General features: G+C 42.0%; 1 protein-coding gene across 2 annotated transcripts in view; it reads left to right on the forward strand.

Moving 5' to 3' along the window:
• Positions 1-26884, forward strand: part of Rai2 (retinoic acid induced 2) — a 68455-nt gene extending 41571 nt beyond the window's left edge. For both annotated transcript variants that reach the window (XM_055615723.1, XM_055615722.1), the window contains exon 2: positions 24936-26884. In XM_055615723.1, the coding sequence (XP_055471698.1) occupies positions 24960-26543 (1584 nt within the window). In that variant the 5' untranslated portion in view covers positions 24936-24959 and the 3' untranslated portion in view covers positions 26544-26884. The remainder of the gene's footprint in view (positions 1-24935) is intronic.
• Positions 26885-27905: the final 1021 nt, after the last annotated feature.

The following is a 27905-nucleotide window of genomic DNA, read 5'->3' on the forward strand; positions in this document are numbered from 1 at the left end:
TATATTATATTATATTATATTATATTATATTATATTATATTATATTAACAACCCTATAGCATGCTTACCACATATCAGAAACAATTAATTTTAAGTGGTTTGAATCTATCACTTCCTTCCCATTAGCAACTTTGTGGTATCCATATAGCATTATTACTCCTTGTACCCGTGAGGAAACTGAGGCACACAGAGGTTATGGGACTTGATCACATTCATATAGACAGCCAGCGAGCTGAATACCTCTACCTCATTTAATGAAGTGCAGTCTCTGTTGTACAATCAGAAGGTTATTCCTCTGACTTGTGATATCTTTACATTGCATTTTCCTTCTTAAGTTCGAACTGTAGGGGAATGAGTGAGTATGCACTTGTGAGCTTGTGAGGGTGCTCCCAGGCTAATGCTATGAAATGGGGCTCCAGTCAGAATTCTGGAAGAAAATCAATCATCTTACTGCTTAGAAGTCAATAGTTTGGGTCACTTTTGTTGCCTCCACTGGACTGAATTATCTTGATCTTGCGGAGAAAGAGCTTAAATAAGTAAAAGCAGATTGTTATTACCTATGCCAAAGGATGTCAGGGTTTTCTACCATTTACATTGCCATGTCTGCATACCTTTAGAATAGTCCTGGAGTGGGGAAGGAGAGCCAAGGAAAGGCTGGGCATGATTCAGAAACAGCTTGAACTTGTCTGTCTAAGAAAACACGAAGGGCTTCTCATCTAGATATTCTCCTGGAAGAAATCAGAGGCTATCGGAAGTCAGTAATTGTGATCTCCTGAGTCGTGACTTTTGAGATTGTATCAGAGCCCAGTTTGTGGTTGCATGATGGAGACATCACGTGGGTTTGTTGCCATAGACAGTTGAGTAAGTGAAGGGGTTGAAACTGCCTCTTGGAAGAAAGGAAGGAATTAGCCAGATTGAAGAGAAAATAGATTGGAGAAATGCAGTTACCCTGAAGATTCAATAGGGAATGCAGGTCAGATTTACCCAAATGTCTTTAGTTACGGTTCTCTGCCCTGTTTTTAGCTCACACCCAACTCAGAGTTTCAAAAGAGAGGGCAAAGGTGACCCTTTACACCTATGCCTTTAATAGTTAAATCCACATCAGTAGAAATAAGAATTCTTTTCAATTTCTAAGCTGAAGGGGTGTTATTAAAATGCATACAAAATTGTTATTCTACTTGCATATTTCTCAACTGCTTTTAGTCTATTAAGACAGATTTCCAGCTCTGCCTCTGTGACCATAACACTCAACTCACATTTCAAAGAATGTCACTATCATATCCTTGTTTTTCTTTCTCCTGAGAATAAATATCACCTATGATAAGAAAATAAGTTTGAAACATCCACATGGATTTTGACATAGCCCTAAGGAGTTAGTCATTAAAGAATGTCAGAATCCTAATTAGCCTTCAAGTAATCTTTTTCATGGTAAAGCATTTCTGCTTGGAAGAACACCATTTCAATATACTAGTTGTCACCTCATTACCTAAAGGCTGCTTGGAGGCATTTTGTGGAATTCAAATCATTTGAGGGTACAAAGGGGATGTGTGGTGTCATAGAAGATGTACAGAACTTTGATTTCTAACTCTAACTCTGTTGCTAACTAGCTACATGGCTTGAGACAGGCCTTATCTCCTGGGCCTGTTTCCTTGTCTGCAAAATGGATTTCACTAATTTTTGTAAAATGAAAATTAGAAAATTGTATGTGATAACCTTTTCCTTTCTTTCCTACTGTGTAATTTGATGGTTCCCTTCTTTAACACATTACACACAGGCAAACATACACACACACAAACACCTATGTAATACACATATGTGCATATGCACTCACGGCCTTTCGTATCCCTCTCCTCCACTTCTTGAAGTCAGGAATGCTATCATGCCATGGTGTTTCTTTTTCTTTTAAGTCTTTTTTCATAGAGGTGTTCCCTGACCACCCTTCCTGAAATAGTCAGTTACACATACCCCAGCTTCCTATAACTCTCAGTCTACTTTCACTGATTTCCTTTCTTCTTGGTACCTAGCAACTTTCGAAAGGATAATAAGGCAAAGATGAAGGAGCTGATGGCACAGAATAGAAAGCCCAGAGTTAGATTCAGATCTTGTTCAGTTGGTAAATGAATCCACTAATGTTCACTTATTTATTTTAAATTTTATATTAAAAATAAAAGTTCAAAAACAAAAAAGTAAGCCATACATGGAACAATGTCATGAAACTTGGATTATAACTGTGCAAATTTTGTATATGTGGAGTTCAAAAATAAAATAAAAAGAATCCTACTCTTGATATTGAATGATGCTGCTACTGACAGGTTGGCACAGACATCTAGAAAAGTTTGTTAGAACCCAGACATGATTCTATATTGAACATTTTATAGGCAATAGGAAATTTCCACTTCACTAGTAGGTATCATTTTTGTTTATGATTTTACAGACAAGGAAAACTGTAGCTCAGAAGAGCTAGGTAATTTTTCTAAAGTCCCACAGTTTTTGCCAGGTAGAAAAAAGCTCTGTGTGTGCAGGCTAAACTCACCAGCTCACTGCTGTGCTAATAATCACAAAACTTCTTTTGTGTTTGCTATTTGAGGGCTGAACATATGGAATGCAAGTGACTGTGCCTAGCCTTTTAGGAGGCAAACAGAATATTCCTCTCCACCATGTAAATTAGAAGAGGTCTGAGACCTTTGCCTTTAAGAAACTTCTAGCTGCCATTCTACTGCACATCTTGATACCCATGCAGGAGGCTCCATACCAGTGTTTTGATGTCCCTGCACGGGACCATCAAACTGACAACATATTTTGTCCCTGGCTGGATTGCTGGCTCGTTTTTCTCTCCCTCTCTCTTTCCTTTCCTCCCTCCCTCCCTCCCTCCCTCCCTCCCTCCCTTCCTCCCTCTTTCCCCCCTCTCTCTCTTCCTCCCTCCCTTCTATCCTCCCTCCTTTTCAAGATGCAATATAGGCATTTCCTAGAAAGCAGGTTTGGCTAGGAAAGGGCTATATAGCCCACAATGTGAGGACAGCTTTGCTTGGGGCCTCTGTTATTTTATTTCACTGAATGCTTATATTTGGGACCTTGTGCTGCGGCCTCTTTTGTTTTTGTGGTAAAACGCCCCTGGCAGGCGCCATGGAAGTGTCCTTTCTCCTTGCCACTAGAAACCTCTGCTCTGTATATCCTCATCACACATGGATCAGGAGTGAGCAGAACCCTTGATGCATGTGCAGAGAGCCACAGAGCCTTTTTTCTTTCTGGAATACTTCCATATCTAAAATGTCTTTCTCTTTAAATCAGAGGGGAGGACATAGCATGAAATACAACGATTCATAAGTGCTTAGATGGTCTGTGTTGACAATTGAGAAAGCACCTATGTAACAATCACAAGAATGATGATGAAAAAGAAATATGCCCTCCCCCCCCAAAAAAAAGTACTTCAGGCCCTTTCCAACCCATTGCTCCTCTTACTTTCCCATAACAACCACTTTCTGATTTCTAATATCTCAATACAAATATTTTGCATTGTTTTTCTCATTTGTATCAATGAAATTCTGTAATATGTATGCTTTTGTATCTGGCTCTTTCTCAAAACAGCCTTTTGAGCTACAGCTGTATCATTGCAGGCAGCAGCAGTTTATTGCTATAAACTCCTGATCACTATTCTATTGTACAAAACATGGCATAGCCTAGTTATCTATTCATCTGTTGAAAAGCATGTGCACTGTTCCCAGTGTGCAGAACCTGTGAATAGAATTGCTGTCGTTTTATCTTATTATCATTAAAAACAATGATTATTATTTTGCTGTAAAGTATTATGTCGCCCAGGCTGACCTTTTGCTTGCTATGTGGCAGATGGTCTTGAAGTCCTATTCCTCCTAGTCTCTATTTCCAGAGTGCTGGTATTACAGACATGCAACACCATGCTCTGTTTATGCAATTGCTGGGGATTGAACCCAACGCTTTGTGCATAGTTAGCAAACACTCTACCAAGCGAATTGCCTACGTCTCAAATATTCATGGGGATGAAGAGATGACTGTAGTAGCTTCAATGACAAGCTTACGATGGCAGCTGCTGTGCCCCAGTGTGAAAGTTGTGGATAACAAAGCTAAGGCTTCACCAGAGTCAAAGATACAACTTCTCCTTCATTCAAGTGCCTAGAGATCCAGGAAGCTTACATCTACTGAGAATTTTACCAACCTTGGATTTTGGGGCAGAGGGGCAAGGATGAGTTAAGGGTCCCAACTATAAAATAGGAAAGATCCCTGCATACTTCTTGAAATGATATTTAAAGTTACAGAATATATTTGGATGTACCCTTTGCACATGTAAGCCCCACTATGTAGCAAATGTTATGATTAGTTTGATCATTCCAATGTGTCAAGGACTCCTTGTGTCCTTAGTTGAACCATAATTTTTGGAGAGGAACCTAGAAGAAGGCAATAATATTAAAAACAAGGCAAAGGTTTGCTAATAATGGCACTCCTCTGTTAGGATTTAGGAAGCCTGCTTTAGGGTTTCTTAGTAACCTGTGATCTCATCATGTGTCACCTGCCAGGTATATGCACCTAGCTGGCATGGTTCAGCTGCACATAAGCTATTAATGGACCCCTGCCTCTTACCTCTCTCCCTGGCTCTTATCTTTTCTTGCTCTTTCCTGCTTTCTCCGCTTTCTCTGTCAGGCGCCCTTCCTCTCCTATCATGTCTCTCTCTCTCTCTCTCTCTCTCTCTCTCTCTCTCTCTTTCTGTCTTCAACCAATAAATCTCTTTCATATAATATCTGTCTTGTGTGTCATGGATTTTTAAATTCAAAGGTACATATTTACAGCATTGGTGGTTCAGTGTTAGAGATGCGGGAGGCCCAGGTTCAATTCCTGGCCATTGCACAAGTGAAATGATGATGCACACAACAGATACTATATGAATAAGGTTTATTGGATGTAGGTGGAGAGATAAAGAGGAAAAAGGAAAGAGAGAAACGTGGTGGAGGGAGAGGGGCATCCTGAAAGAGAAAAGGGAGAAAGCAGGAGACAACAAGAGAGCACATGAGATAGAAAACGAGGTAAGAGGCAGGAGTCCATTTATAGCTTCTGTGTAGCTAGCTGAACCATGCCTGCCAGGTGCAGACACGTCTACCTGGTGGGCAATGCATGTTGACATCAGAGGTTCCTCCAGAAGCAGGCTGCCTAAATACTAACACAAGGAGCAAATGAAATGTTATTCTTATAGTTTCTTCTAATGAGAAACTAGAAGTGCTGATTCTCTAAGTATGTATGCTTGTGTTATAACAGGATCCTTCTGCTTTTTCTTCTGCCACCTCTACTGACTGGCATGAGCCTGGCTACCTGAGGAGCTTCGGGGCTCAGGGAACAAAACTGCTCATAGCTATGCCTCTCCCTGCTCCTTGGAGGCAACTCCTGTATCTCTGTAAATGCTGATGAAACACACACGTTCAGTGGATCATTTATGTAGTAACCATGCAAATAATAGTTAAGAACCCACACTAATACATCAACTCCAATCAGGAAGAGCAGACAAAGGTACTTGGTACCTTGACACCAAGAAAGTTAGTATGATGGAAGAGTCTATGGTCTGGCTTGAGGCATTTGGGCTACTTTTGGAAGCTCCAAGCATAAAGGAAGCAACTGAGTAGATTTTCCCAGATGGTGAAGACAGTCTGTCTGCCCCCTACTTAGTTTTGTGGGCACATGATAATGGGTACCAAGAAGTACTGTGTGGAACTACCGAATGTTACAATGAGTTAGAGTAACACATTGAAAATATACTAAATCTTAAACATAATGAACATTGCTTTCTCAAACACTTAAGCCCCCAATGGCTGCTACCTCCAAAACAAGATAAGGGGATATAGTACTCCACATTTTCTGATCAATGATCTTTATCAGGTGGCTTCCCAAAGGCCTTTGTGTGAAAGGGATTGGAGCATCACACATGGAAGGAAGGTTTATAGAAGCCAGGCATGGAAATGTTTCACACCACTTCTATTCCCATTTGATTGGCTAACACTCAGACATATAAACACCACTAACTGCAAGGAAGACTGGAAACTGTAATCCAGGAAGAAGGGATAAACTTGATGACCAGCCAGTCAGCCAACCATTGATGACCTCTCCTTGGATGGGATGATAATGATCCCCTGCTTGGAATGGAGGCTAGTTCTGAGGCATAGCCAGCTTTCCATTAGTGTAACATGTATCTGAGACAATCATCTTATTAACCATGATTTATTTTGGCATTCAGCTTTGGAAGCTTCAAGCAACAACATGGTTGGTTGTTCCTGTTACTTCACTGCCTGTGGCAAAGTAGCATATTGGGGCATGGAGTGCACAGAGAAGCAAAAAGCATTCACCTCATAGCCAGTAAGTGAAGAGGAGAGGAAGAGGGGGGCCTGAGGTACCATTTTCCCCTTCAAGAACATATTTTCAATGGTTGGAAGATCTTCTATAAGGCCTCACCTCTTAAAGTTTTCACCAGAACAAAAGATTAAGCCTTTTAACACATGGACTTCTGAGGTGTGCCTATCCAAACCATATTAGATAATAAACAAGAATTGAGCTCTAAAAAATAAGGGAACAACTGATTTAAGCTGTGCCCTTCTGGGTCCAGTAAATACTAGTGATGGTGATGGGAGAGAAGGGAACCAAGGGAGGGCTTGGCCAGGAAACCAAAGCTAAGCAGGACTGTCCAAGTTTATAAGAAGGACAAACAATTCGAAGTTCTAAACCAGGAGCCATTACCTACTCGGTGCCCTTTCCTGCTCTCCCTGCCCCCATGCATGCTAACAAGAATCTCTGCTTTGCCTTCTCCCTCCCCTCCTCCAGACCTGCCTTCCCTGCAGTGAATGTTGTTCAAATTCTGGAAAGCTTTGTTCCTCTCTCCCATCAAAACAACCATTTCCTGGGGATTCACAAGAGTGGAAGGAGGTAGGAAACAACAATTCAACAAATCAAATCCCAGCAAGGTGGTACCAATCTGTCTGGGTTGCTGAGAAACGGATGAGAAAATGAATGTAGAGTACCTTGCAGGGTGCCTGGCACATGACAAATCAGAGTTCAGTAAATTGTTTATTATTATCTTCCTGTGAATGTATGAAAGAAAGGCTGTAAAAAAGCAGGTACTGAAGAGCTAGCAAGGTCCTGGGAACTAAATTGCTTCTTCCTGTCCTCCACACCTAAAGGTCTCGTTATTTAACTGGGGCCTCCTACTTATTGAAAACTATGAAGATACAAAAAACATATTGGTAGAGTTGGTCATCCTTTAGGACATGAGGTTAATTGCTTAAGGGGTGACTCTGAAGACCCCTGAAAGAACTGGACATTTGTCTAATATTTCAAACACCCTTGTTTCTTTCCCAAGTTCTTACAAGTTCTAGGCACCATATGCCTAGCCAGCTGGATCTCTTAGACACACCTGTCTTCTGGCGCCTTTCCTCCGGTCTTGTATTTGTAGACCACTCCCCCTCCATTTTCCTATTCCTTCTGCTGAAATGCTAACAAAGTAGCGAGGTTCAATGCAAAGCATCTACACTATAAAAGTCCTTCACATCTTGTGTGAAAATACTGTGGATGAAGCAGATGTGAAAGAAGAGGAATTGACATAAATCTTGAGCCCTTATTTCATTCCTGCTTGACCACTGTGTGCATGTGTGTGTGTGTGTGTGTGTGTGTGTGTGTGTGTGATCACATGCATTCTGAAGGAACTCTTTCCCTAAAGAAAATAGGAACTAAACCTATACTCTCCATTAACTAGCCAGATGTTATAGAGATGATCGTTTTCTTCCCCATCCCAACTCTGCATTGTTTATGTTATATTAGCTTCAACAATAATACTTATTTTAAGATGAATACAAGGAAATTTCAGTCATTTGAAACAACTTGACCTCCCTAAGATTCTGCCAAGTGTATTGTATGAAAGAGAGTTGCCCCCAGGCAGAGGGATGCTCCTGAGAAAACAATTCCAGAAAGCAGTCGTACTGTTTAAAAGATGAGCACTCCTTACCCCCATTCATGCATGGTCTGAATCCTTTCCCGATAAAGATTGTGGTCATCATTATCATCATTGTTGTCGTCAGTAGCAGCAGCAGCAGCAGCAGGCATTATGTACTATGAAGTGAAGCAGTGTTTGTTTATTTATTTATTTATTTATTTATTTATTTGTCTTTGGTGTATGAGTTGGAACACAGGATTACTAGAGGAAAGACTTCTTCTGTGATTTATCCTTAGAAACCTTGCATTTCAGCTGACACAAATAATATTAAAAGAACTTTCTGTAGGGCTCCACATACATTTCAACAAAAGAGCATATCAGCTAAACTGACCATCTCTTGAAACATTTGCTTTTGATAGCTAGTCTTCTCTGGCTTCCTGCCATGGTCCCTCACACTTGCCTTTTTTTGTTTTTTTTTTTTTTATTCTTTTAAAATATTTTATCTTTATTTTTTAACTTTTTTATTTTTTATTAATTACACTTTATTTATTTTGTATCCCCCCATAAGCTCCTCCCTCCTCCCCTCCCGTTTCTGCATGCATGCCACTCCCCAAGTCCACTGATAGGGGAGGTTCTCCTCTCCTTTCTGATCTTAGTCTATCAGTTCTCATCAGAAGGGGCTGCATTGTCATCTTCTGTGGCCTGGTAGGGCTGCTCCCCCTCAGGGGGAGGTGATCAAAGAGCAGGCCAATCAGATTATGTCAGAGGCAGTCCCTCTTCCCATTACTAGGTAACCCACTTGGACACTGAACTGCCATGGGCTACATCTGTGCAGGGGTTCTAGGTTATCCCCATGAATAGTCCTTGAGTGGAGTATGAGTCTCTGGGAAGTTCCCTGTGTTCACATTTTCTTGTTCTGTGAGCCAAGATCCACACTTGCCTCTTAATAGAAGAGTTTACTTCAGACATCTTTGGCTCTCCCTAAAGGTTTCCTTTTTTAGGTTTGTCCTCTGGTGTATGCTAGGCCTGACCTGCATGCTGGGCTAGCTGGAAATACCAAAAATGAACACATCTTCCACTAGCCCTTGACCAGGGATTGTTCAAGTCAGTGAATGAATCCCAACCTCCTAGCTTCTCAGCTTTGGAGAATGTGCTCTTTGCTGTCTCTTGCCATTTCCTAATGGAACTGAGCTCCTGTTGGTCCCAGTGGTAACTTGCATGATAATTTGGCTTTCTTCCTTTCCAGTCTCTCTTCTTCATTCTTTCTCTGGTATTTTCTAGAATCTTCCACCATATACACAAGTCAAATATTTGTATTAAAGTCTATGGGAGAACCCAAAATAGAGAGATAGCTGGGCTCACTCAAAACCAACAGCCTTCCTCCCACCTCCTCACCATGCTCATCATCATTGGCAATGACCATTGAGTTTCCACTATGACTGCAGCTTTGTATGTGATCTGTGGGATGTAGTCCTGCACTTCTTGCATGGTAAGTCAGAAACAAAAATTACAGGAGGCAGCCAGTCCAGTTACCAAGTCTCATGAGGAAAAGGCACATCTAAATACTGAGAAAATTTCCATACTAGAAAAAAAAATTAGCAATTTCCTTTTGGATGGAAAATAGGTTTTTACTTATTGAGATGGATAACTGAGTTACCTTCAAATATTTTCTTAGCTTTTTGTGCCTAAAGGTAGAAGCCATTTTGCAACTAGGCATCTTTTAATACTGCCAGCTAAAAACATGGTTGAACAAATGTCCTTATTGGGTACTTGAACATCTTTTGGATATATGCCTAAGAGTGGTATAGCTGGATCTTGAGGTAGCACTATTCCTAATTGTCTGAGAAAGTGTCAGACTGATTTCTAGAGTGGTTGAACAAGGTACAAGTTTACATTCCCACCAGCAGTGGAGGAGGGTACCCCTTTTCTCCACAACCTCTCCAGCATGTGTTGTCACTTGAGTTTTTGATCTTAGCCACTCTGATGGGTGTAAGGTGAAATCTTAGGGTCGTTTTGATTTGCATTTCCCTGATGACTAAGGACATTGTGCGTTTCTTTAACTGTTTTTCGGCCATTTGATATTCCTCTATTGAGAATTCTGTTTAGCTCTGTACCTCATTTTTAAATTGGATTACTTGACTTGTTTCTGTTTAACTTCTTGAGTTCTTTATATAGTCTGGATATTAGCACTCTGTCAGATGTAGGGTTGGTGAAGATCCTTTCACAGTCTGTAGGCAGTCGTTTGTAGCAGGTCTATTTTTAATAGCCAGAAGCTGGAAACAACCCAAATGCCCCTCAAGTGAAGAATGGATACAGAAATTGTGGTACATCTACACAATGGAATACTACTCAGCAATAAAAAAACAAGGAAATCATTAAATTTGAAGGTAAATGGTGGGAACTGGAAAAGATCATCTTGAGTGAGGTATTCCAGAAACAGGAAGACGCACGGGGTATATGCTCACCCATAAGTGGATATTAGACATATAATATAGGATAAACCTACAAAAATCTGTACACCTAAAGAAAGTAATCAAGGAGGAGGACTCTGCCTAAAATGCTCAATCCCCATTTAGAAAGGTAAAGAGGATGGACATTAGAAGAGGAAGAAAACAGGACAGGAGCCTACCACAAAGTGCCTCTGAAAGGCTCTACCCTGCAGGGTATCAAAGCAGATGCTGAGACTTATGAACCATTCATGGAGATAACCTAGAACCCCTGCCCAGATGTAGCCCATGGCAGTTCAGTGTCCAAGCTGACTCTGACATAAACTGGTTGGCCTGCTCTTTGATCACCTCCCCCTGAGGAGGAAGCAGCCTTACCAGGCTACAGAGGAAGACAATGCAGCCACTCCTGATGAGACCTGATAGACTAGGATCAGAAGGAAGGAGAGGAAGACCTCCCCTCTCAGTGGACTCGGGGAGGGGCATGAGTAAAGGAGGAGGAGGAGGGTGGGATTGGGAGGGGAGAAGGTAGGGAGCTACAGGGGGGCTACAAAGTGAATAAAGTGTAATAAATAAAAATTAAAATAAATAAAAAAAATACTGTCAGCTAACGTGGTCAGCAGTTGTAAGGTCTTGCCACTATGAAAAGATGTCAAGATAGAGAGAAGGTTCTTTTTTATGTTTTTTTTTCTTTCTTTCATTCATTTGTTTATTTGTTTTTTTTTTTTTTAAGACAGGGTTTCTCTGTGTATCTTTGGCTGTCCTGGAACTCACAGAGGTCTGCCACCCTGAGTGCTGGAATCAAAGGCGTACACCACCATGCCTGATTCAGACAGTCCTTGATAACTGCTGTCTTGAAGTTCCTTAAATTATAGTCCCTTTTCTTTGTCCATGGCTTTATCATTCCTAGATTACATTCATTATGTCAGTAATGGGATCATAATACTTGATCTTTATTGGTCATCCACCTAATCAAGACAGTCAAATACTGTATTGTGGACAACTACATCATCTTCTTTCTAGAAATAAAATTGTGATGGGAGAAACTCAATTCAACTGCTCAAGGTGGAGCAGGAGGTGCCAGATATTGAATACATGTAAATAAGGATTTGACACGATGAGAAGGCATACATATGTAGTTTCTCCTAGGACTGTGAGCACAGCATGTCCTTAATGAGCGTGCTTGGTCATTTTCAAAGTTGGGGAGATTTAAGCATCTTCCTTAGGGTCTTCTTTAGTGTTCAGTTTCTTTAGGTCTGTAGATGGCTGTCCTATATTTTATGGCTAATATCCACTTATAAGTGAATGTATACCAAGCCTGTCTTTCTGCTTCTGGGATACCTCACTCAGGATGATCTCTTCTAGTTCCCACCATTTGTCTGCAAATTGCATGATTTCCTTGTTTTTAATCGCTGAGTAGTATTGCATGTGTTTCTGTATCCATTCCTCTGTTGAGGGACATCTAAGTTGTTTCCAGGTTCTGGCTATTATGAATAAAGCTGTTATGAACATAGTTGAACAAATGTCCTTATTGAATGGTGGAGCATCTTTTGGATATATGCCCAGCAGTGGTATAGCTGGATCTTGAGGTAGTGCTATTCCCAATTTTCTGAGAAAGCGCCAGATTGACTTCAAAGTGGTTGTACAAGTTTACATTCCCACCAGCAGGGGAGGAGGGTTCCCTTGTCTCCACATCCTCTTCTTGCACTCACTTGAGTTTTTGATCTTAGCCATTCTGATGGGTGTAAGATGGAATCTCAAAGTTGTTTTGCATTTCCCTGATGACCAAGGATGTTGAGCATTTCTTTAAATGTTTCTCTGCCATTCTATATTCCTCTGTTGAGAATTATCTACTTAGCTCTGTACCCCATTTTTAATTGGATTATTTAGTTTGCTGTTGTCTATTTTCCTGAGTTCTTTATATATTCTGGATATCAGTCCTTTATTGGATTTAGGGTTGGTGAAGATCTTTTCCAAGTCTGTAGGCTGTCATTTTGTTCAGTTGACAGTGCCCTTTGCTTTACAGAAGATTTTCAGTTTCATGAGGTCCCATTTATTAACTGTAGATCTTAGAGCCTGTGCTGTTGGTGTTCTGTTCAAGAAACCGTCTCCTCTGCCAATGAGTTCGAGGCTCTTCCCCACTTTTCCTTCCAACAGATTTAGTGTGTCTAGTGTTATGTTGAGATCTTTGATCCACTTGGGTTTTATTTAATTTTGTGTGGGGTGATAAGTATGGATCTATTTGCATTTTTCTAAATGGGGACATCCAGCTTAGACCAGCACCATTTGTTGAAGATGCTATCTTTTTTCTATTGTATGGTTTTGGCATTTTTGAGAAAAATCAGGTGTCCATAGGTGTGTGGGTTTATTTCTGGGTCTCCTATTCAATTCCATTGATCCACTATTCTGTTTCTATGCAAATACCATGCAGTTTTCATTACTGTTGCTCTATAGTACAGCTTGAGAGTAAACAGGATCAGAGCCTATTAGAGAGCGCCCTCTGAAAGGATTCTCCCAACAGGGGATCAAAGCAGATGCTGAGACTCAGGGTCAAACTTTCGGCAGAATGCAGGGAGTCTAATGGAGGAAGAGAGGGGTGGGAACAGAGTGACATAGAGAGGACATGATCCCCACAGGGAGACCAACAAAACTAAAAGATCTGAGTCAAGGGGGTCCTGCAGAGACTGATGCACCAACATAGGACAGTACATGGAGAGGACCTAGACCTCTGCTCAGATGTAGCAGCTCAGTGTCTATGTGGATCTCTGAGTGAGAGGACCAAGGGCTTCCTCTATCATGAACTCAGTTGACTGAGTTCTTTGATCACTTTTCCCTGGTGATGAGGCCTTGACATGTTTCAGAGGAAGAGGATCCAGGCAATCCTGAGACTTAACAATTTATGGGCAGATGGCAATAGTGGAGAACTCCCCCATTCAGTAGACTAAGAGAAGGGGATAGGGGGAAGAATGAGGGAGGGTGGGACTCGGGGGAGCTGAGGGAGAGAACTTAAGTCAGGATATATAATGAATAAATTGTGAAGAAAAATAAAAATTAAAAAATATAAAAAAGCAAGGGAGTTCTGCCAAAAGAAGGACCTTTCATTGTGTAGATGTACCACAATTTCTGCATCCATTCTTCAGCTGATGGACATCTGGGTTGTTTCCAACTTCTGGCTATCACAAATAAAGCTGCTACAAACATGGTTGTGCAAATATCCTTGTTGTGTACTTGAGCATCTTTTGGATATATGCCTAGGAGTGGTATAGCTGCATCTTGAGGAAGCACTATTCCTAATTGTATGAAAAAGCTCCAGAATGATTTCCAGAGTGGTTGTACAAGTTTACATTCCCAGCAGCAGTGGAGGAGGGTTCCCCTTTCTCCACAACCTCTCCAGCATGTGCTGTCACTTGAGGTTTTGATCTTAGCCAGTCTGATAGGTGTAAAGTGAAAACTCAGGGTCATTTTGATTTGCATTTCTCTGATGAGTAAGGATGTTGAGCATTTCTTTAAATGTTTCTCTGCCATTCAATATTCCTCTATTGAGAATTCTCTGTTTAGCTCTGTACCCCATTTTACACAATGGACTGCTTCTCAACAATTAAAAACAAGGAAATCATGAAATTTGCAGGCAAATGGTGAGAACTGGAAAAGATCGTCCTGAGTGAAGTATCCCAGAAACAGGAAGACACACAGGGTATATACTCACTCATAAGTGGATATTAGACATAAAAAATAGGATAAACATACTAAAATCTGTACACATAAAGAAGCTAAGCAAGAAGGAGGACCCTGGGTAAGATGCTCAATCCTCATTCAGAAAGGCAAAAGGGATAGACATCAGAAGAGGGAGAAAACAGGAAACAAGACAGGAGCCTACCACAGAGGGCCTCTGAAAGACTGTACTCTGCAGGGTATCAAAGCAGATGCTGAGACTTATAGCCAACCTTTGGGCAGAGTGCAGGGAATCTTATGAAAGAAGTGGGAAATAGTAAGACCTGGAAAGGACAGGAGCTCCACAAGGAGAGCAACTGAACCAAAAAATCTGGGCACAGTGCTCTTTTCTGAGACTGATACTCCAACCAAGGACCATAGATGGAGATAACCTAGGACCCCTGCCCAGATGCAGCCTATGGCAGTTCAGTGTCCAAGTGGCTTCACTAATAATGGGAACAGGGACTGTCTCTGATATGAACTGTTTGGCCTGCTCTTTGATTTCCTCCCCCTGAGGGGGAAGCAGCCTTACCAGGCCACAGAAGAAGACAATGCAACCACTCCTGATGAGACCTGATATATAGGAATCAAAAGAAAGGGGAGGAAGACCTCCCCTTGCAGTGGACTGGTTGAGAGGTGTGGGTGGGACAGAGGAAGGGAGGGTAGGTTTGGGAGGGGAGGAGGGAGGGACTTACAGGTGGGATACAAATAATTAATTTTTGTAATTAATAAAAAAAATTTAATTTAAAAAATGTTTAAAAAAGGACCGTTTTTCCTATGCTCTTTTGGTACTTGATCTTATAAAATGTGCCCCCAAAGCTCTGTTCCTACTTATGGCTTCTCCCACCACTCCCAGAAGCAACCAAGCTGCTGCAGCTTGCACCTTGACACTACCTCCCTTGTGGCCAACTGAAGAGCTTTTATTCTGTTTTTTTCCTCACATCTGCCCTGAGCAAGTTTTTGGGTTTGTTTTTTTTTTTTTTTTTTTTTTCCCGGGGCGGCGGGCAGATTTTTTTTTTTTTTTTTTTTTTTTTTTTTTTTTTGGGGGGGGGGGCTACAAACTTTGGAATGTTCTTTCCTTTTACTTTGGCCTAGTTTGCCCAGAATCTCTCTTTGCTTTCTGTTTCCCTGTTGTTCTTTCCTTTATCTTCCCCTTCTCCTGGGGATTCTTTGTTTTTGTGAATGAGAAGAGGACCCTATAACCACTAATAAGTGGGGAGATAAAGCTACCTACACCCTTGTGCAAAGAAGAACTGAAGGATCCTAAGTGAAGTCATGCACAGTTAAATGGCAGAAACTTCAGAAACCTAGAAAGTTCTCATGAATTCACATGTCCAATATGTCTAAAGTTTTACTCTCTTCTTTCTACCCTAATCTTTCTGCCAGATGAAAATAGATTTTTATATTTATTACATCTTTTCCAAGCATCTTCATTTTCTAATACTGTGATAGTACTGTCTTCTCTTTTTATCAGAAATGTTTGATATTCTAGTGATATTGGGGTGAAGTGAGTTAGGGTGTTTTCCAAAAAAAAAACTTCACCATCAGGTATAGAACTCATTTTATGATACATACCTTCCTCATTCCTAGCAGCTGGTTTTAAAGATAACCTTTGACCAAGCAAGGTTACAGGTGAGCATACCTGTTCATATGCCAGGGAAGCTGTGATGATGCTACTTCAGATGCTTGGAGAAAATATGGACAGTAGGTCTGATAAAAAAAAAAAAAGAAGACAATGATGTTGTGACAAGGTGGCAACAAAGATGATGGAAATGGCAATGATTATAGCAATAACAATGATAACTAAGAAGATAGTGGCAACTGCAGTCATGATTGTAATGAAGATGGAGATGGTGATGATAACAAGTGAAGATGGAGCCAATGAAGACAGTGATGATGGTCTAAATTTAGCTTTCCATGTGCCAGCATTGTAGCAATTACTTTACTTAAATGAGCCCCCTTCTTCATTACTACAACCCCATGTGAAAGGTCTTTGCTTTTCACTCTTTATCTTGCAGAGAGGGAAACAGAGGCTTGGAACTAACTTTCCCAAAGTCATATAACTGGCAGTTAGTAAAAGTTCAAGATTGAACCTGGGACTCAGTTCAAAGTTTTTCCTCTTTATCATTCTCAGGAGGTCACAGTGCCCAGAATGAACTGGCACTATGTCCATAACAGTTGTTGATGAGCGGCTCACAAGCCTTCAAGGAAGGAAACACTCTGAACCCATATACTTTACAATTTTGCACCCCCTTCCTTCTAGTGACCCCTCAAAGGGTCTATATCTGTCACAGTGGTTTCTGGAAAATGTCCTTCTAATGACATAGGGTTATAAACAATCTTTTTTCCCAGAACAAAAATTTAACCTTTGTATCTCAATCTAATTAGAAATGTTTCCCAGAAGGCACGTCCCCCCCCCAACTTTCTTTTCCAAATTTAAGAGGTTTCTTTGTAGCCAGAAAAAAAAATTCCTCAAACCATTGCACTTCAAGGTAATAGACCTGGCCTGGGGCTTTAGAAATGATGTGTGCTTCTGTACAAACTGCCCTTCCAGCTCTTGGGATGCTGAATCATTCTTCTTACCTTCTACTGAAGTTCATCATAATGTGAGGAGACTATGTCCTTCCTCTTGATGGCAGGGCATCCCTCTTTAGAAAATAAACTCTACTTTCTATCTTGGACTGGTCTTTGCCCTTTTGTCACACCTCTCACAGCTGTTCAGAGACTGGCATTCATCCTTTAGAAATTTATTCCTTTATCTCTGTAAGAAATATGGGTCTCCAAAGAGCACTGAATGGGACTGGAGAGATGCCTCGGTGATTAAGAGCACTGACTTCTCTTACGGAGGATGTGGGTTCAATTCCCAGCACCTGCATGGCAGCTCGCAACTGTCTGTTACTCCAAATCTAACACCCTTAACACAGACATACATGCAGGCAAAACATTTATGCACATAAAATAAAGAAATTCACATAAAAAATGAATTATTTTCAAAAAAGAAAGAAAGAAAGAGCCCTGGAAAAAGCAAGGAGAAGATGGATTTGTTTCCTGTCTTGAGAACTACACCAATAAAAAAAGCAATGTCTCTTTAGAAAAAATAAAAGAATAGGAAATGCAAGGCTAGCACACATTAGGTCCCAAGATCATTTTTGAAAGAATGAATAAATGAATGAACACAAATCTGATTTCCTACTCCTGCCTTATGCTAAGACCTGCATGATTCCAAAGGCCACCAACCTTAGAAGGCAGGTCCTTAGAAGGCAGACTATAAAGACTGTTGGGACACTGAATGAGAAAGTTAATGTAGAGACATACAGCATTATTTACCAGAAAAAGAAAGGAGGCAGAATAACCTTCCCAGCCAGGCCCTAGAATTTGGGTTGAACTTTTCCAGAATCCAAAAAAATACTTGAAAAATCAGGGCTGAGAACTTGGAGGTTCCCTCCCTTCAGTTACGCTTAGACTACATGTTCCTAGATATCTTTTAGCATTTGAAACAAAGAAAGTCTGTCAGAGAATGGATTTGTGGAGAAGAAGCACAGTTTTGAAAGTCAGTGTACACTGTGCTGTGTGAACTTGAACAAGCTACTTGACCTCTGAGTGTTAGCTTCCTGATCTGTAACATAGGAAGAGTGGATTGGGCTAGTGACCAGACTAAAGTTATTAAGACAGAAGAGCTCTAGAAATCTAATTGGGCCCTGCCTGAGAGATTCATCTCTCTTGCTGAGTGGTATCATTTCATTCTTTATTTTTTAATTTTTATTGATTGCAGTTTATTCACTTTGAATCCCACCTGTAGCTGCCTCCCTTCTTCCCTCCCAATCCCACCCTCCCTCCTTCCTCCCATGTCCCTACCCCAGTCCACTGAAAAGGGAAGTCCTCCTCTCCTTCCCTCTGATCCTAGTCTATCATGTCTCATCAGGAGTGGCTACATTGTCTTCCTCTGTGACCTGGTAAGGCTGCTTCCCCCTCAGGGGGAGGTGACCAAAGAGCAGGCCAATCAGTTCCTGTCAGAGACAGTCCCTGTCCCTATTACTATGGAACCCACTTGGACACTGAACTGCCGTAGGCTACCTCTGTGCAGGGGTTCCAGGCCATCTCCATGAATGGTCCTTGGTCTCAGAAAAGACCCCTGTGCCCAAACTTTTTGATTGAACACACACACGTACACACACAAGCACACACATACACAAACACACACACACACACACACACATCATGTGTGTATTCTTATGTTTTGGTATTGTATGGACTATCAAAAGAAGAAAAGAAGGATTTAAATGAAAAGCTGATAAGCTGAACATAAATAACTTTTTGCCATCCCAAGGCATGCATTTCTCTCCTTTCTCTCAAGCTGATCTTCAAACTATTGATGTCAATGGCCAGTTAATGGCACTGGATCTGACTGACTCTGTAATTTTTAAACCAGCATAGGGGAAGATTTCTTGATTTTACTTCCTTCTTGACAGAACCACAGGACTTTTTCCATAGCCAATGCCTAGCCTTACCAAGGTTGATCTCAGTTGAAATTTGTATGACCACCACAGTTTTAATAACTTAAGTAGTGGTTCGGGAGACTCATTTCCAAAGTTAATTTGGATCATTGTGTTAGTCTCTGCATGTAGAGTACAACTAAATATGAGATGGGTAACTATGTTGTGTGCTTTTTAATTTTTTTAAAAATTTTTAGCTTTGTACTACAATTTCAATTTTAGATAAAAATCTTTAAACAATATAAAATTTAAAGTATAACTAATTAAATTTGCATTAATATGAAGACAAATATGGAATCTCTGCTCTGGCTCTGGCTTTCTCTCAAGCTACAATGCTTCCATGTGGCAGAGTGTGTTAAGCAGGTAATGGGGGCAAGAAGCATGACTAGTGAGCAGGGAACGCCACTGATTAAGAGCAACCAAGCTGCAGGAAATCAGAGGTATTGTCTGGCAACCCCGAAGGTTAAGCTCACTGGAAGACCTACAGGCTGTTTGCCACTGGAAAACAAATTTACAAAGAATCTTAATCCCTTTTCTGATATGGGACTCATCAAGAATCCCCTTCTGGAATGGGAATAAACTTCCAAGAGCCAACGCTGATACTGATAGCCTGATCATAAATGATAAACTTAAAGTTGGCATCAGATTGCTCTGATTAACTGGCACAGAGTCGGTGTTGTTCGTATGTGAAAACACAAAAGCCCAACTAAAGAGACCAAAGCAGTGAAATGGCCCAAGTGTGTGTATTTGATGTATAGTAAGTCACAATGAAAAGAGAGATCAATACAAAAATAAACTGAATTAACTTTTATTTTACTTTTGAAACTAAAATTCTGGGGATGTCAAAGTAAATAAAGGTTAAAAAGATCTCTCTCTCTCTCTCTCTCTCTCTCTCTGTTTTCGTGGCTCACAATATTTTTATTTTTATTTATTTATTACAATGTATTCACTTTGTATCCCAGCTGTAGCTCCCTCTCTTCACCCTCCCAGCTTGAGAATACATTCAAATAGTAATTATGTTCACAGCTTTGTTAAAGTAAAAGGGCCTTGTGCCGATGTTTAAAGCTCAGAAAATTCAATCTCTGGGGCAAGTAATTGACAATTACTACACCCTGTGGGGAGAGAAAACCCATTTGTGAACCCGGTTGGAGTTGCTTCTTATGTAGTGCACCCTGAGTCCTGAATGGTGGAACCATAAGTGTCTACACTATTAAAGGACACAATATGCTTTTCTCTTCTGACTCATAGTTAATGGCTTGTGATTTTTTTTTTACACTGAATTAGGTCATTCGTTGAGGGTTCACATATATACTGTCTCATGGGAGTCCCTCACAGTGGAGGCAGTCACAACCAATGGCCCTACCCTGTACTCTTCTCCAAAGTTCATACACCTCTGTAGTAGCTGGTCTAGGTGAATGTTGGCCAATTTGAGTCCCAGTAACTAGTCTTGGTGATCCCTGGCCACTCTAAGTCCCAGTCTCTTCACCTGTCAGAAGTATCTGTCATAGGATAAGGCAGAGATTCTCAGTCTGTGGGGTTTGACCTTTTGGGGGGTCAAAAAACCTTTTCACAGGGGTAGCCTAAGACCATCAGAAAACACAAATATTTACAATTCATTAACAATAGCAAAATTACAGTTATGTTGCAGCAACAAAACAATTTAATGTTTGGGGTCACCATAAGGAACTGTATTAAGGGTCACAGCATTAGGAAGGTTGAAAACCACTATGATTGTACAAATGGCAAACTTGTGATCAGAAGACAAGTATGAAAATACCAGGCCTAGAAAAGCTTGGATATTCATTCATGTACCAATTCATCCAGAAAGCATTTCCTAAGTACCTACTATTCAAGAGGTACAATGCCAAGTCCAAGGAGACACAAGGGTCTAGAGAACTCCAGCATGAGGGCAGAGTCAAGACTGAACAAGGTTAAATTAAAGTCCTGTGGATCTCAGTGAGAATGAAGGAAGTGGCAAGTTGAGATCCCAACACATAAGCAGAAGTAAGCTGGGTGAAGACAAAAGCCACAGAAGGCTCCAGGTTGAGGGGAAGAACCGTGATTCTACAAGCATCTAGGCCTAGCTGTGATCTCAGATGTTCCTTTCCCACCATCTCACATGAGATTTTTCCCAAAGTCTACATCTGGGGGACATGTAGTCTACAGAGATGAGGTGTTAGCACCTGGCTGAGGACAGAGAGAATGACGGCCTTTAGCAATAGGTAGGTCCAGCTTGCCCATGTTCTACCAGGCCACACAGCCAATATTTACTAGATCTTGATATCTCTCTCTCTCTCCTTTTCTCTCTCCCCTTTTGCTTTCTCTGTCTCTCTGTTGCTGTCTGTCTCTGTCTCTCTGTCTGTCTCTCTCTTTTCTCTCTTTCTCTGTGTGTGTTCTCTATTTCTCTCCTTCCACTCCTCCACAGTGATAATGGGCATAGGCAAAATGGTTGGTGACTTCATTTAAACCCATTTGAAAATAAAATTTTTCAAAACCCAAACACAAGAAAACATTTCCTGCTATCTCTGAAGAAGTCCCTGCCTGTTCTTCTTGAGCTTAAGTGGTGGCAGCTGTGATGTTTTTGATTCTGATTCAGGAAAAGCCCAAGGCCACACTCTGCCCACATTCATCAGCAGCTTAGCTGAATGGGGAGGATGGGCTTATGCTTTCTTCGAAGTCATTAACTACCTTCTGGGCTCATCTTCTGGGACAAAGGACTTGCTGTTTGAACCCAAAATTCGTGAGCTGCTGTTTTTATTTTCTATGCAGAGCCAGGGCTCCTAATACCAGCTCCTGCAGCAGCAATGCAAGAGGCATCACACTTTATCATGCACGCCTTGTCCACTGCTGACCCAGAGCCATAGGAGGTTGTCAGTTAGCAGGATGAACAGGGGGAGAAAGCACAAGCGGAAGACAATAAAGAGCCTTTCTAGAATGTGGAAAGGTGTGGTGTGGAAGGAAGGTCTTTGTATTTTCTTAACCTGGATATCCCTGAGAACAGTGTTCTACTTGGTAGAGATGAAGTGGAAGAAACAACCAACTAGGCTGGCCAGCGTCCCTCCAGAAAAGCAGATGGAGTTATCCCCATGCAATCTTTGGCTGAGAGCCCTTAATGGCCAGCGTGCTAGAAGGAAGACTTTGGCCAGTGGCTTGCTTTCTTCTTGCTACTGAAATACTGCAGATTTCTTTCCTCCACCTGCCCTCTGGCAAGGCCTGTATGACATTTAGCTTGTCATGTCTGTTTTCAGAAATAAGCAGGCTACAGAAAGGGATCTGCAAATCCCCCTGTCGCTTCTGTGATCCGAGGACAGGAGGTTATTGGGTAGTAGGCTGAGAGCTGTCCTTCTATCCATCCTCTAGTAACACCATCATAGCCACTTCTGGCTCACCCCCCAAGGACAGAAACTCCAGTTAGGAGGAGGTAGGGTAGATAGAACTCCAGTGGAAAAACTAGTCTGATGACAGGCATGAATTTGTTGGGAAACACCTGGCCTCTACTTTGAATAGGTCTTATTCTCAAATAGTCTTTGCTGCAGTACCCTCCTTAGGCATACCATGTACTCCATGTTGAAGCAGAGGCTATAGGGATGATACCTGGGACTAGCCTGGAATTCTAATTCTGGTATCCCGTAAGCTAGTTATTTGACTTCACCGTGGAATTAATCCCCTTGTTGATGAAATGGGCATAATTATAATCCTCTGAAAAGGTCATTGCAAGGACTGAGCAGACAGTCATGTATTGCATTGTGTGGAACAAAGTAAATGCACAAGTGCCCCACATCTTGCTGTCCATGGGAGGAGTAATAATGGAGACACCCAATCATCAAAAGGTCCCCTCCTCATATCCTGATAAGGAAGATGTTGGAGAGGATAGTAGGCCTGCTGGGGAAGAGGCCTCTGGGAAATAGTATACCCTGGCAAAGTCCCCCTCCTCACACCTTGATCAGGAGAATTCCGGAAGAGGTAGCAGGCCTAGATCAGGAGCTGGCAGTGGGAACAAGGGAGGTTTCCTAGGAAGCAGTGAGAGCTAGCAATTGAGCTGAAGATATGTGCATGTAACAGGTGAAAGGGTATCTAGAAAGTTGTCTTCATTCCTTTAGGAGTGTGTAAAGGGAGACTTAAAGAGGAAAGGACACAGGGATGGAGACTGCCACTTCTGAAATTATAAATAAGCACAGTCATCATGAGGAAGTACAGAACACTCAAAGATGGCATAGAACATGTCTTCATTTCAGCTAAGTTTCCTCTTAGTCATCAGATTTGGTCTTGGATGGGTGGCTCCTCTGAGAGTTGTTCTCTTTGTCCTTATCAGTCCCACCTAAGCTTTTAGTTATGTTTTCTTCAACTATCCATGGGAGACCCAGCCACTGTGAGGGACAAATTGGACACTTGTGGAAAAGTCTTAGATTCATAGATCTTTCCTGGGACTTTATTCCTGTGCCACACATATTTATTCTTCTGTTGTTACTGCCTCTTCTATATGTATTCCCCATGTTCGTGCTACAAATCTTGTCTGATGGAAGACATACAGCTTCATTAGACTATAATCTCTGTGAAAAAAAGGAGCCTCATCTCTCACTCACAGCTTAAACCCTAGTCCTCAGAATGCAGTAAGCATTTATAAGAAAAACTGGTTACATGAGTAAATGAATGTATGTCTGTGAGAATGACTGTCATTTTGAAAGTATGTTTTCTGGTGCTGAAATAAGGACCAGCCTCCTCAGCAAGAGGTAAAAGCTTTGGCTAGCATAGGTGCCCTCAGCCTTTCTAGAAGCAGGCTGCCTCCTGAGTGTCCTAAGGCGTTTCTTGCCAAAATACTGGGCCAACATGTAGTTTTCAGAGAGAATGTTGCAAACAGGGACTCGGGCTCTAGAGTACTCCTTTGGAATTACTACAATGTGTCTTTCCAAAAGCGTGATATGCCAGTTATACTCCACAGAGCTGTTTGTACAGCATCCTTCACTTTTTCCCCACCCCCTCCTTCCTCAAAGCAATTCCTTGTGTTGTGCATTTGACACATTGTGATGGTTTGGAAATGTCATGAAATTGTTCATTTGTTAACATTGCATTCCTATGGTAAGACTGTATTTCTTATACCACGATGTGCTGGGTCACCTCCCTCTTGTGCTTTGAGAGATTGTGATAACAGCTTAGTGGTGAGAGGATAAGGACAGGATGACCACAGGATAAAAGTCCACATAGGTAAGACAGGTGAGGTCAAGAATCTGTTTTGCCTTAGGCTTTTCCAGTGCAGTGGAGGATTTATTGAATTATTATCAAACCCAACCACACTCCAGGGCTGCACAGATCCGAGTTAGACATGGTGCCTGCTTTCTCCATGGTAACGAGGCTAAATATGGATGCGTTTCCATGGAGAGCCATACTGCAGCTGCAGTCCTGCTTCCTCCAAGAAGCATCCTCTCTAGGCCTCTCTGACCCCTTAGGAAGTGGCCGTCAGTGTTCAGGGGTTATCTAAGACATTAAGACCATGTCTTTCACCTTTGAGAATTTTTGTTTCCAACATATATTTCATTTCCCCCAGACCCAGACCCATCAGCACCACTTTCTCTTAGTAATTAGATTTTGGGAGAGGTCATAGGTCAGAAAGATGTTCAGGTGAGCCTGATGGGCTCGATGCCCATTCAGTAAATGATTCCATCCCTGTCTGCTCTAAGAAGCGGAGTTTTCTATTATCAGAGGAAAGGGAATGTGATTGGCTAGCCGGAGACAGTGGGACAACTATAATGAGCTTTGGGTAAACACTCTGTTCTTCCAAGCTCCAAACCTCTTGGGAGATTTATTGCTACAGTTTTTGAAATGCTTTCTGAAATTTTCCATAATTTTAAAGTTCAGTAATTACACCTACAAACCGTTTTTAATGCCCCATTCTATGGTCATAGAATATTCTAATGTGACAAGGCTTTATTTTTCCTTAAGGGAAAATAACTCTACTACATTTTTGAATTTGAACTAGTTCAAATCTCTGCATTTCTTAACTGTCCAGCAGAGCAATGTGGAATGAAACTTTGTTTTTGTTGAAGGCTGATTATATAAGCTGAGTATTAGGCTTTAAAATAGCCTGTTTAACATCACTTGGCTATTTAGAGATTACATCGTGTGTGTTTATAACTTAATCGCCTGTTAAACTGGGTCTTTATAAGCACAGCTGATCATATGGGTGTGTTCGTGTATATTAGGAAATATCTATAATGCATATGTATACATAGAGAGCTGGGTTGTTGCTGCCCAGTTAACTAAGCTATGGAAACTATTTTGAGACTGGAGAGAACTTGTAAGGCAATTATAAATAGTCTCTTAAGAAAGATTCATATCGTGTGTTCTGTGTTGCAGGCCACGTGGCACCACAGCCAAGTGATGGATAACCTGCAGTCCCAGAACCTTTCCATGGACATGACTGACTCTCCTCCCACTTTGGCCAATAACAGACTGGAGAACGGCATGGCCCAGCTGATAACTACCGAGGCCTGGAACATCAACTCCACTGACCTGGTAAAGAAGGCCCTGGTGACCGTGCCGGCCCCATCCATTCTGAACCCTCCGGCTGAGTCCCAGAGTGGCATGGCTCTGAAGGTGGCAGCCACCGTGGTGCAGCCCGTGTGCCTTGGGGAAAGTCCAGTGGTGATGCCCATTCACATGCAGGTGGAGGGGAGCTCTGCACCGGAGCTCAACCCCAGCAGCAATGCTACCTACGTCATGACGACACAAGGCCCCGTGCAGCTCCCGGTAGTGTTGGAGCAGCATGTTTTCCAGCACCTCAACTCCCCTCTGGTCCTGCCACAGGAGGCCCCGTGTTCCTCTAATGCTATCCACAACAACCTCTTCCAAGGGGCTGAGAACTCCCAGGCCCAGCCTCAGCTCGTGGACCTGAAGATCCCAAGCCAGCCGCAGGAGCCCACGTTAGAAGCTGTCCTCCAGAATTTATTCCCTAACCAAGGCTCTCTGGGCCCTCCACCCTGCCAGCCTCCTCCTGCCTATGCTCCAGTACCTCCCCAGGCCATGAACTCTCCCTTGGCCCCCCTGGTCCCACCAGCTACCCTCTTGGTGCCCTATCCTGTGATCGTCCCTTTGCCAGTGCCAGTGCCCATCCCCATCCCTATCCCAGTGCCTCAGAGTTCCGAATCCAAGTTCAGCTCCAATTTCCCCAAGCCAGCATCTTCCTTCAGCCTGCACTCCTTTAAAGGCACCCAGACCACTCTGGAAAAGGATGAACTGAAGCCCTTAGACATCCTCCAGCCAAAGGAGTATTTCCAGCTTAGCCGCCACACAGTCATCAAGATGGGGAGTGAAAATGAGGCCCTGGATCTCTCCATGAAGTCAGTGCCCCGGCTCAAGGCTGGAGAAACTAGCCCACCAATCTTCCAAGAAGACGCAGTACTCGACCTGTCCTTGGCAGCCCACCGAAAGGCAGAGGCTCCCCCAGAGACACTGTATGACAGCAGTGAGTCAGCAGACAGACAGGGTCACTCTGTGCTGGAGAAACATCCCAGCAGTCTGGAAATGCCCTTTGTCCCTGCCAAGTCTCGTGAGGCCTTTGCCATGATGCACAGCTACATGAGTGGTAGCAATGGCACTGAGATGGTCAGCCAGCCCAGCCACCCCAGCAGTGAGGTGAAGGCTGAAAATAACATTGAGATCATAAGTGAGTCCCAGGCAGCCAAGGTCATTGTCTCAGTTGAAGATGCTGTGCCCACTATCTTCTGTGGCAAGATGAAAGGCCTCTCAGGGGTATCCACCAAAAACTTCTCCTTCAAAAGAGAAGACTCTGTGCTTCAGGGTTATGACATCAACAGCCAAGGAGAAGAATCCCTGGGAAATGCTGAGCCCCTTGTGAAACCCATCACAAACCGGAGCATAAAGTTAAAGAAAGTGAACTCCCAGGAAATACACATGCTCCCAATTAAAAAACAACGGCTGGCCACCTTTTATCCAAGAAAGTAAAGAAGGGCTTTAAAACATTTTTATGATTATGACATGGGGAAAGGTGCATTGGTTTTTTAAAAAGGCATCTAAAACAAACTATCTTTGTTAATTATTTGGGGGCGTAGGTGGGAGGCAGAAAGGCAAATTAGCTAGTATCATTTTCTTTTTTAATTTTTGACTTTTCACAAATGAATAAATAAGAGCAACCTATTTTTCAAGCAGATTGCACATTTTTTTGCAGCTTTAATGGAATATTGGGTGAATCAGAGGGGTAAAAAGCTATTTTCATTGCCACAAAGTGCTTTGATGATGTAATACCTAATAAAGGGTAGGATGAATATTTCACAATAAATGTTTGTTTGCACTAATTGGTTGCAGTATTCTGTCATTTGTAAAATTTACATTTCTCAACTGGCATGGTTTGGCCTAAACTCTTGCTTGTAAAGAGCTCTAATTTATGGCTGTTTAGAGACCTAAGCTCTTCAGGCATGTTGGGAAATATTGCCTTGTGCCCCAGAGAAAAAGGATTCAGAGTATGTATGGTCTCTAGCAAATCACTTTTTCCTCTGGGCCTGGGTTTTTTTTTTTTTTTTTTTTTTTTTTTTTTAGTGTGGCAAAGGAGCAGGGAGGGGCTGGAGAAGTGAATTTCCAGTACTCAAGGCCTCTCTCTCTGTTCACTTAGTTCTTGAGTGTGTTGAGTTTTCTTAGTGGGCTTCCCACATGTTAAAAACAAGTGGCTGTAAAAGAAAAAAAAGAAAAAAAAGGTGCCTTTGCCCCGGCATGGTGGCCCTTGCCTGTAATCTGGAGGCTGATGCTAAAGAGCTGTAAGCTGAAGGCTAAGCCTGAGCTTCATAGAAGGACCCTGTCTCACACACACACACACACACACTCTCTCTCTCACACACACACCAAAACAAAACAACAACAACAAAAACACAAAGAAAAGGTAGCCTGTTTTTTTGTTTTTTGTTTTTTTCTGGGACCTCCAAGTTTAGCTGGGAATGGCTACGCTTTTGGCAAGGTAATAAGGGCATTGTTTACAATCTTATAGTCATTTGAAATCTTGTGAGTCAAGTGTTATTGTAGGCCACTCAGAACCCAAGGGAGGTCGACTTTATATGAATTTAGAAAGAAGAAAGTCAGTCTTTGTCGGATTAGCTTGGTGGTTCTCAAATGAGGACGATTGTACGTTGCCCCACCCCCAACCAGGGACATCTGGCAATGTCTGGCAATGCTTAAGGATGATTGTGGCTGTCACAACTGGGGGAGGGGCTTTCTACTATCATCTAGGAGGTAGACCAGGGACATTGCTACTGCTGAACATCTTATGATGCACAAGATAGCCCCACCCCCAACAAAGAACCGGTCTGAGCTACAATG

This window comes from Psammomys obesus, unplaced genomic scaffold, assembly GCF_907164565.1.
Source record: "Psammomys obesus unplaced genomic scaffold, mPsaObe1.curated_primary_1811, whole genome shotgun sequence".
NCBI classification, from domain to species: Eukaryota; Metazoa; Chordata; class Mammalia; order Rodentia; family Muridae; genus Psammomys; species Psammomys obesus.